General features: G+C 42.9%; 1 protein-coding gene across 1 annotated transcript in view; it reads right to left on the bottom strand.

Annotated features, from left to right (window-relative positions):
* Positions 1-6,367: 6,367 nt before the first annotated feature.
* The window catches only part of SCGN (secretagogin, EF-hand calcium binding protein), a 26,961-nt gene continuing 22,272 nt past the window's right edge, over positions 6,368-11,056 (bottom strand). Inside the window, exons 6-10 of the mRNA XM_010168884.2 lie at positions 10,360-10,415; positions 8,835-8,880; positions 8,657-8,716; positions 7,937-8,005; positions 6,368-6,599 (exon numbers count right to left, since the gene is read on the bottom strand). Coding sequence (XP_010167186.2) covers positions 6,471-6,599; positions 7,937-8,005; positions 8,657-8,716; positions 8,835-8,880; positions 10,360-10,415 — 360 coding nt within the window. The 3' untranslated portion in view covers positions 6,368-6,470. The remainder of the gene's footprint in view (positions 6,600-7,936; positions 8,006-8,656; positions 8,717-8,834; positions 8,881-10,359; positions 10,416-11,056) is intronic.

The raw sequence follows: 11,056 nt of genomic DNA on the forward strand, positions 1-11,056 counted from the left end.
GAAGAAACATCTCCCAAGTGCAGGGGAAGGAGAGCTGTGCTGCTGGCAGCGTCAACAGAGGTGCCTAAAGGTGTGAATTTAGGCAAGGATATGTGCTTGGTGATGGCATGGCATATACTGCTGTTCCCACAAATTCCTTTAAAAAGGAAAAGCAAGGCAAAGATTAAGAGAGGCAAGGAGAGAAGGGAAAAACAGAGACTTCATAGGTTTTAAAGCTGGCTGCTTGATCTTCTGTCGCCTTTCATAACCACTGCATGCCGGGTGTTGGCAGTAGCACTTCTGGATCCCAACAGCAGCAGAGTGGAAATGGTGGCCGGGGAAAGCATATGCTAAATTTCATAGTCAGCAAGCAGTGAGGAACAGAACATGCACTATAATTTATTGGAACCTAAAAATAACACCTATAAGTCCCTTTTAAAATTAGGCAATTTATAGCTCTTAGAAATTAAAACACAGCTATCTGAATGTCGGTAAGCCCATAGGATCTTCCATTCTTTAGATGTTAAAAGAAATCCTTGCTGAAAAATAGCATCTCTGTATTGTACAGAGATGGTTAAAGAAATTCTAGAATGAGTCTCGAAATGCCATCCTGTCATTGTATCAATCACTTTAGGTCCTTGCAATATGCCATGCTTATTAGCATTTTATGCCTTATGTTAAAAATGGAAATATCTACTGATTCGTTTATGATCTTCTACATAGCCCAAACCCAAGCAGATCACTCTCAGCTTAATGACCAGGAAATGTCCCAGACTCATGCTCATGCTCCTGTGCACATTTACTCCTCAGGAAGGAGGAAACAGTGGCCTTTGACGATCTCATTAATTAGGTCTTAGGCAAACAATCAAGTTATTGTGCCTTGGCAAGCACTGTGTGTTGCCTGAGCCATTGTGTGCGTGCTCTCCGCTTGCAGGAAGAACAGGAAAAATTGATTGGCCTGAACTTCATGTAGGTTCATGGGATTCCTAATGATCTGGTTAGCGTGTCTGAAGAAGTCACTGCCACAAAAATTATGAGAGGGATGGAACACTTCTCCTATGAAGAAAAGCTGAGAGAGCTGGGCTTGTTCAGCCTGGAGAAGAAAAGGCTCCAGAGAGACTGTATTGTGGCCTTTCAATACTTAAAAAAAGCTTATAAGAAAGATGGGGACAGACTTTTCAGCAGGTTTTAAGGAAGAAATTTTTTACAATGAGGGTGGTGAAACGCTGGAACAGGTTGCCCAGAGAGATGGTAGAAGCCCAGTCCCTGGAAACATTCAAGGTCAGGTTGGACAGGTCTCTGAGCAACCTGATCTAGTTGAAGATGTCCCTGCTCACTGCAGGTGGGTTGGACTAGATGACCTTTAAGGGTCCCTTCCAACTCAAACCATTCTACGATTCTATGATTCCTCTAAGCCACAGCAACTGGCTTCCCCTGCCACGGCTGCCAGCTGAAGCAGGACTCACCTAAATCACAGGTGCTATGTTCCTCCAGGCTCTGCTGCCTGGTTCCTGCCTAGATCCCCATTTAAACCCAAGATTTCCCCAGGCACATTCTCACCCCTGCTGGCACGGAAAACCCTAGCAGTCTGCGGGCTCCTAGTTTTTATCCGCTGGAGAAATTAACCTGTTTCCTAAGGATTAACAACGGTAAATAAAAACTATGTTTGGCTGCACCATCAAAGTTAGAGACACGTCAGGCAAAGTGTCATATGACAGCAACCTGTTCAAACAGCCACCCAAACAGGATTTCCGAATGTGTCGCTCTTTTCTTCTCTTTTTCCCATGTGCTAGTGTTCCTTGAAATGAGACACAGTTCTTTGTGGAATTACTGAAAATACAGGTGCCAGAAAATGAGAGCTTTTCATTAGCTGTCAGTGTAGCCCTCATACAAAAATGACTTTCATAGTTACTTTACCCTATGCAATTACACAGCAAAACCCTATTTAACATCTCACTGCATAACAACAACTTTCTGTTTCAAATCAGATTAATATAAGAGTTACTCAGCCATTTTAAGAGATAATAGCTGTAATTAGGGTGTTTCTCATGATAGGTTCCTCTTATAATGTGGCAGATGATTCTCTGATAGTCTTGTTGGCTGCATTAGTCAGAATTGTTTTCATTAATATTGACACTATTCTCTTGCCACACAAACAGAAAAGCATATTAAACAAACTATTGTGTTGGTTTCCCCCACTTCGAGCCCTTCTTTGGGGCTGATGCTCAATTCTCAGCTTTCAGTAGGAATAAAAAGCAGTTTTTGTTAGATGTGCAAGCAGGTTCACCCATGTTATTTAAAGTGGTTTGGGGAGAAAAAAATAGAGAGAAGTCTTTTACTGAAAATAAAGCACCAACAAAACTTAAATGTTACTGGAATCTCATCTGGTTCCAGTTTTGAGTGTCAGTGATGTGAGACTGGTGGAGTGTGCTCAGACTGAGGAATGAAGGTGAGCATGTGTAGTTGGGTCCATTATTCTGGGGAAAAAAATGCACAGACCAAAGGACAAGCTGGCACGTGAGAAATTTGGGATTGTGAAGCTGGCTTGGGAAATTGGGGGTCTCCAGTGGCAGATCTCCATGGTGATGGCTCAGGATGAGCAAGCAGCTTGTTGAGGTTCAAAATGATGGGAGAAAAGAGTGTGTCTCTATACCATAATTTCCAGTGAAATCAATGAAGTTAAACGAGGGATGGATTTGAGTTTAAAAGCCCTATAAATGTTCATTTTTCATGGGTATCAGTTCTACACAGTCAACTGAAGCTGTCAAGAGGCAGCTACTCCTGAGCAAAGTTGTCATGGCAAGTCATCCAGAAAAAAACTGTATGTCAAGTGCCAAAAATGAGAAAGGCCAAGATGAGCATGACAGGAGTCCAGGGTACGAACTCATAGTTCACAGTGAAAAGGGAGGCAAAGGAGCAGCTTTGTTTTGAGGAAATTCACACATTAATTTCCAGATATAGCAGTTTGCCAATTAAACAAACAAATGAAAAACTCAGCCTTAGAATCACACATTTGAGAGCACTGTGCTTGTGGTAACTGAATGTCTTTTGGAAACATACCTGTTGAATATGATGATACATGTCAGTTAAAATTTATTTCAGTAAATTTGCATCCTATGAAAAAAATAGAAAACTGTGAATCCCTTAATCCCAGTTTTCTAGAGGAAAATAGGAAAATACCAAGGGAAATTAGCCTGGCAAACATTTTCATTCACTTTCTGAGTTCACATTCTAGTTACCAAGACGCAGGCTCCTGAATAATGTGATATCCACAGAATTTTGTTGGCAGAAGATGCACTGACTGAACAGCCCTAAACCTTCCCTGCATATCTTCAATATATTTACTGCACAGAAGGCATCATGGTGGATAATATAATTAATTTTAATATAATTAATGCAAACCAGGTATTTTCATGTAACCATTCAAATATGAAATAGTATCTCACGTTTTGGTACATAAGAGACTCCATGCTGCACATCAAAGTACGCTTTGAATTTGCAAAATGGCCAATAGCTATGTTTCATCAAAATCTATTGCCTATCTATACATCTATAGCAGTTTAAAGGGATGAAATCACCAGAGCCTGAGACCAAAGGGCCTTGTAGAGCATTCATTATTGAAGTTAAAATAATAATTTAAAAAAAAAAAAAATCTCTGCAAGCAAGGAACACATCTTCTCCACGGGAAGTCTCAGAATGCCTGCCTCCTGCAATAAAGTTGATTTTTAGAGGCCAGAGGGTTATAAGACCATTAATAATTTCATTGCTGACCTTTGTAATGTGGGCTCAAATCCCACGGCATCTCCTGATGTTTTGTTTTGCTTATAGGGGACCCGCAGCTCACTCGGGCCAGAGTCCCACTGGGATATGGCTCTCCCCTATGGCTCCTGCAAACAAGGCAGCATGCACGCCTGTTTTTCTGCTCTCTATTCACTGGACACAAAAAATATCCTCATAGGTCTGGACACAAAAAATATCCTCATAGGAATATAGAAATAAATAAAACCCACAACCTCTTCTGAGTTCTGTATGTACACTTTTAATCTACTATCCCCAATTACTTTTTGTTATTGTTTTGTAAAATGGTGTTACATACAAACTCACTTACTGAAGGCTGTATGCTCACTTATTTCAAGATAATAAAACTAGCTGCATGAACTTGCAGAGAGGAAGGCCTCAGCAAACTCACTATTAAAAAAAATAAATCATAAATTTGTAGAAAAGAAGCAAAATACATTGTGACACTGACATATCAAATTCATTACTGCTTAGTGTTTGTTGAAAAAAACCTATCTACTGTAGAGGATATGAAAAGCATGAGGTTTCCATAAAGATGGATGAAGTGTTGTATAATTCTGGAAATAAAAGGTGTGTTTGTATACAGTCTTTAAAAAAATTATTTTCATTTTAGGTTAAAAGTTGCTGTATTTTTAGTGAGGCGGGACAGGATATTCTTGAATTTATACTTTAATAAATGAGAAAAAGCTCTACTGACATCAATAGGCTTAAACAGGGATGAAACAGAATGGGCCTACTATCACTGAAAAACACAAATATCATAAAGAACATATATCTACAGCTAGAAATACATTGTAAGGGATGATACAGAAATTGCTCCCAAGTCCAAAGTAATGGAAACTGTAGTTTAAGAAAATAATAATAATAATAATAATAATAATAATAATAATAATAAGAAGAAGAAGAAGAAGAAGAAGAAGACATAAAGGCTGAAAGAAGACAGTGAAACAGAAGATATACTTAAAGGCGTAATTATTTAGGCTGATAAGACACGTCCTATTGGAGATATGATGAAAAGATGGTTGGTGATGTACCCTACTATATTTATTGCTAATTCTTCAGGATGGAGATAAAGCATGTCTGATAAACAGCAGCGTGTGGGATTGCTCCACTGGCTTCCTATCTGTTGCCTTGCACTCCTGACCACAGCTCTTCCCTCAATGGAAGTGAGTGTCCATGAGTAAAAGTGAATCCCTGATGGCCTGGGGAGCTGCTGCTAAGGCCTCATTCCTTGTTTATAGTTTTTCTGAACCACTGAAAAGCTCTTTTATTGCAGTTGTGATTTGTGCTGCTGCCAGGGTGATAAAGAGCAGTTTTGGAGTTTAAAGCCCTAGTTCTGAGCTGGGGTGAAATATGCACTTAGCGCTTGTTTGGTCTGTGAGCTTATCAACAGTGAAAATGGAAAACGAGCATATCTGTAAAGTTGTATATGTTCTTAAGTGCTTTATTGAACCATCTCTGTTTGTGTTGACTGAAGGTAATTTCTGATTAATTTTTATAAAACCGAGTACAAAGGTGTTTCACTGTACTGCCTTGTGCAAAGAACATAACCAGAAATTCACTTGCAGTGTCAAAACTGGGTATTTCATCTATAGGAGACAGAAACGCTGAAATGTGTGTGAGTTTTGCCAACAACCCTTCCTCCACCATTTTCTCACTGGAAATGATAGCATAGATGTGGCACTTTCTGAATACGCAGTCAAAACCTTTGGAATAGGGAAATATGTGGCACAAATTATGCTGCCGCCTCTAGGCTCCAGGATTACACTCATGGCCTGGGAGTGATGGGAAGCTTTAAATTCAATAAAGGTGAAAAGTATTTACTAACACTTATGGATTAAAAAAAAATAAGCATGTGCTTATAAGCTTTGCTCTCATTAGGCTTCTGTCCTTACAGTTCTTCAGGTTATAGAAACCTTGTATAATATTTCAGTCTGGGTCAAAAGAAAGGCTTCCTCCAGAAGTGATATTCTGTGGCTTCATTCTGGAGGTGATATTATTTCCTGGTGTGTGTGGTTTCCCTATGAGAAGGATCTACTATGTTTCATTTCCTGGCAGATTTAAACCCCACAGCTGATAGACATCACAAACCCCCTTTACCATTTCATGCATTTTACACAAAATGGTTACTACACGTGGTCTGCCAGCCTGCAGCAGATGGCTTTCTGCACATAACACAAACTCCAATCTTACTGAATTTCTGGAACTGCCATTTTTTATTTCTGCACAAATACACTGTCATCCATCCAGTGTTTTAAATGCACAAACAAAGCACGAGGCTCACCAAAGTAATGAGTTCACACATAAGGCGACCATCAGAAACACCTAGTAGCTGCACTCTGAGAGCACTGGCAAGATGCTTTTAAGGAGATGCTTGTCCCCATCCTAGGGGACAGGCAGGGTACCATTTCATGGGGGCAGAAAAACAGCAACCCCTCTCCTGAGCTGCTGGTGTGCTTGTGGGCAGAGAAATTGCAAAGGGGACCCAGAAGCAGCGAACATCACAAAGGGAGTGGTGGAGCAGGAAGGCCCTCCATGTGAACCCCACTCTGCCATGTCTTTGTGCAGCTGCTCTCCAGCCTGGCAGCGCAGTGCCCCAGCTCCCCTCCACTCACACGGCAGCACGGACACACTTCTACAAGGAGCAGCAGGCAAATCTCACAAAAGAAGCACAACCACGAGTGCTCTCCCAGCTACGGGTTCATTTTAAGCCCAAGACACAAAGCCAGTTCAGATTTCTGAATTTTCCCATCCTTGTTCACATCGCAGTGGTTGAGCAGGATCTGGCGGAACTTGTCCAGGTCCACCCCACTAATGCTGGGCTGCAGGCAAAAGAGGAAAACGGTGCTGAGAGAGAAAATGGCTGTGGATTTCCCCAGCCCTGTAAAGCAGCAGGCTGTGCAGTGGCAGGGAAATGCACCCAAGGAGGAGTGACCAAATGGGCTGATCCCACGTCAGCTCACATACGGTGGGGAAGCGAACAGAGAATGGGGAAAGGGCACCCTGTCAAACCAGAAGGGATATGGTTAGGTGTATGGGACTGTGAGCAACTGTAAGGAAATGGAACATGGTTTTTGTGCTTAGTCAAGGATCTGATCCAAATCAAACAAAAGTCTGCAGAAAGGTGTGCAATAGTGATAGCTGCACTGCTGGACCTGTGCTTTCATTTGGCTTCCTCTCTCAAACCTGCTGCATGAGAAGCAATGTGGCATTTCTGCCAGCAGGCTACTACTTTACAGGCTAGTCAGCAACTGAAAAATACCTTTAGTGGATGAAATGAATGTTAAAAGCATACTTCACAGCCTGCATTGTCTCTGTATGATCCTAATGCTGTACCACTTCCTCTGCTTCCCACGTTCTCAGGAGATCAAATCCACACGTACAGTTTGTGGTGGCTAAGGATGATGCCAATGAAGGTTCTTAGGGAAAGTACAACCTTCACTCTTTTGCACAAACATGCACAGAGCACAAATCCAACCTCTGGCCTGTCCACTCTTCTGTACATGCCACGTGGCCATAACATACACATGCAGCCACCAGCATGCAGCTGCAGCCTCTGCTTTCTGCTAAATGGACATGGGAGCACAGGCATACCTGTGTTGGGTCACATCGTGTGGAAAAGCAACAGCCTCAGGCTCAGAGGGAGCCAAAGACCAGACTATATTTGCATCAAAAGTTCTATCTTGGACTGCATCTGGAAACTCGAGGTAATCCAATGCAGACAGACTCTGCTGTCTGTAAGAAACTGGGGCATGGTGTTCTTGATTAGAGAAGTAATTTTCAAGTGTAGCCCTGTGATGAGCTCATGAATCATGAGTACCATATCTGCAGTGAAAAACAGAATAAAGAACTTGTGATGACAGATCCACGTCAACACAATTTGAGATGCTGTAGCATCTGCCTAATTCACAGCATGAGCTAGAACGGACCTTTCTTAAATACAGTTGCTGAGTGAAGGTGTATTAATTTGTCAGGCAGAATTTCTGTGATATGGCAAAATGCTCTACAGTGAAATGCTGAGACCATGACATTCATTTTTGCTGCTGATCAAAGCAAAATTTCACTCTGTGCTCTCACTCGCCTCCCTATTTACATAACTTTATCAAAACAAGCACCTTCCATGCAGAAATATAGGGTATTATTAAATAGAAAGAGCTACCTTGACCAGTTCCATCATGTCTTTGACAAACCCATCCACTTCTGGGCCTTCAAGTGCTCCTGTTTTACTCTGAAAGATGGAAGAAACATCAAAATGCTCCAGTAAGTCAAAAACACAACAATGTTTACTGGACAGTAGGACCAGCCACCACCAAGCTGTAATATCCCTTCCTTTTTCCCAAACCATCTCTTCCGCTCAAACGGTAGCAACACCTCCCACCGTTTTGTGAGGCTTGCTGGTCACCACCCTGTGCAAGCTGTGTGACTGTCAGAAGTGGCACTGAATTGCTGATTTCTAACAGGCAGTTAGGCGTCCGTGTCTGTTGTAAGCCAAACAAACTCCTTAAATAACTCTAGGTTTACTACTGAAAGGGGTTTTATTTTTCAAGGTGGTGGTGATGTAGGTCCCAAATTGCCAGAGACAGTGAGAGATAAAGCCACCTCCCCCTCTACAGCCCTTGCATCTCCTGCAGAGATACAGCTAATGCATCAGTGCCAGCCATGGAGATGGAAACACTCAAAATGGGTCCTTTGCCACGAGGTCTCTGAGCATTGCTCCCCACTGTGCCCACCTTACCCCTAACCTGGTGCCTGGGTCCCTCTGGCCCATGGGCTTGGGCTGAGCGACCCCCACAGCACCCACCAGGAGGAAGAAGTCTGAGCAGCGTGTGTTAAATCTGTGTCATTTAAAGACCGCAAGGGAACGGCCTCTGGGACTCACAACATCATAGTGTGCAAAGATCTTCTCAAAATCTCTCCTCCTTTCTTCTGTGCTGCAAGCCTGTATGTGGAGAGGACAAGCAAATGAAAAAGAAAAAAAGAAAAAGATTTGAGTTTGGGCCCAGGTTATTTCTTTTGTGAGAGACGGGATCGATGCATCAAAAAATAGCTCTACTTACATCCATTTTAAATTGAAGAAGGAAATTTTCCTGGAGAGCCAGAATCCTGAATGGAGAGATTTAAATTACCATCTTTTTGCTTTATCATCTGCACACAAACTATTCTGAACTCTTCTGGTTCGTAAAGCAAAGAGATTTTAGATTATAAGCCTTTAAAAAAGAAAATGGCCTGCAGGTTATTTACGAAGGACCGTGATGGGAACGCACGCCTCCCTCCCTGTCCGATGGGGAATGGTGGGTGCCCGTTGGCTCACTGCAAACCTGTTTCTTAGCACCGTTGCTTCTCCCAGAGCATTTCTGGGGAATCCAGCACAATGGAGGTGGTCAGCCTCCAAAGTGAGAACTACTAGACAATCACTCCTCATAAATGGATTGCTGTGCTGCATTAAAGGAAAGAGTAATTTATTGCTCTCTGTTGGAGGGAGAATTGATGGTTGTGAAAGTAAAGGACAAAGTAATTCTGTTCTGAGCACTGACACTGGCCAAATTCCTCTCCTTTCCCTTCCTCCCTCCCAAAGCCCCTCACAGCACTGATAAAAGCTTTTCTCCCTCCAGCCACTCTGCTAACCCAGAGGTTTTTAGAGCCCACAATACCGGGTGTGCTGAGCTGTGTCTGCAGGCTGAAGGGTTTGGGCTGTGAGAAATGTGCCCAGACCAGAGGGGAGCCTCAGCGGGCAGTACGGGAACCATATTTAAGAGGGAAATGCAACAACAACCCCCTTAGATATTCTCCCTTCTGCCTCTGTTTCTCTTCACATGTTCAGTGCTCAAAGTGAACTGCCACATGCGGCGCAGCTCTTTGTGCTGGCATTCGTTGTGATCCCAAGCAGAGTAACTGAGGCAAACTAGCACCTCTCATCCCCCAAACCAGTCTTTTAAGACTGTACCTGCACGTTTAAAGTCCCACCCAGTCATTGCACATACATTTTCAGACAGAGCCATTCTCTCTCTCTGTATGCAGAGAAAATCATATCAAGGCCTCTGAGGTACCAAGGCCAGAAAAGAGACAGAGCCCCGTGACTGAGTCCCCAGCTTCATGCACAAGTGCCTTCACCTTGTCACTCCAAATCCTTTCTTACTGCCATTAGCAAGCTCCTTTGTGGTGGCACCTTTATTCCTCAAACAAGCAGCAAAAATTCTTTGCAATCTCTGCTGCACATGATGATGTGAAACAAAATGCACATTTGTGACCCTGCTGAAGGGGATTGCTGTCCTTCTTTTGGAGAAATGGTGCCACTGGCTGTTTCATCACCTCCTGAGGAGCACTGCAGAGGTAGCACGGATCATGCCCAGAACATGTTGGTGATGCACAAACAGGTCCTGGCATTGCTCAGTGTCACCAGCTTTAGGTTCTCAGATTATTGTGAGAGGGATCATGCATTACAGACCTGGGATACCTACATCAGAGTACCTGATTTAATTTGAAAGGAGGTAGGATTCAAATGCATGTCCCCAGAGGGAGATCATCACCTTGCCTGGAACTGCCATTGAGAGCTAAAAACCCCATCAATATTATTAAGCCTACCTTGCCAGGTCATTCAGGTCCAGCCGTCCATCTTTGTTTTTGTCAAAGATTTTCATCTAAAAGTCAAGAAGACAGATATAAAATAGACAGGCCATGAGGAGAACACACATACAAAAAATACCAATATACATTTTGCTCTGCCCTGTGCCCTCATCTCTGCTTGCCTGGGGCACTTTGCCCAAGCCCCAGCCAGCACGGGTCCTCTGCTAGCACCAAGTGCACAAGAGCGCAGCAAAACCCTCCTGCTTTCTGACAGCGAAAAGCCAAGTAATCGCTTATCAGCACTGCTGCCTTCCCACCTTACATGGGAAAAAAGACAAAATGCCAAAAAAAAGGAACTCCTAAACACTTCCAGCTCAACTCCATCCTTATCTTTGCCTTTTTCTGTGGCTCCTGAGCAGCTTAGGGGCAAATGTCACCTTCTGATAGACATTCAGGTTGGGATTTTACACCACTAAAGCCAGTGGGCTTTGTTTGGCTCAAAGCCTGCTGTCAGAAAGTGCTAAGACTGTAAAGGCGATTCAGGCTGCTGACGTCAAGAAGTTAGTCTGTGTGAATACAAAAGCTAGCCTTTACTTAATATTATCTGTTCCTTAATATGATCTTTTTGGTGAGTCACCACCAGATATTACTATTTATTTACTGTATTTGGTACCGCGTTTCTCTGCAAGGCACAAATAAGGGTCTGTTACAGGGA

The sequence above is a fragment of the Antrostomus carolinensis genome, unplaced genomic scaffold (genome assembly GCF_000700745.2).
Source record: "Antrostomus carolinensis isolate BGI_N321 unplaced genomic scaffold, ASM70074v2 scaffold9375, whole genome shotgun sequence".
Taxonomy (NCBI): Eukaryota; Metazoa; Chordata; class Aves; order Caprimulgiformes; family Caprimulgidae; genus Antrostomus; species Antrostomus carolinensis.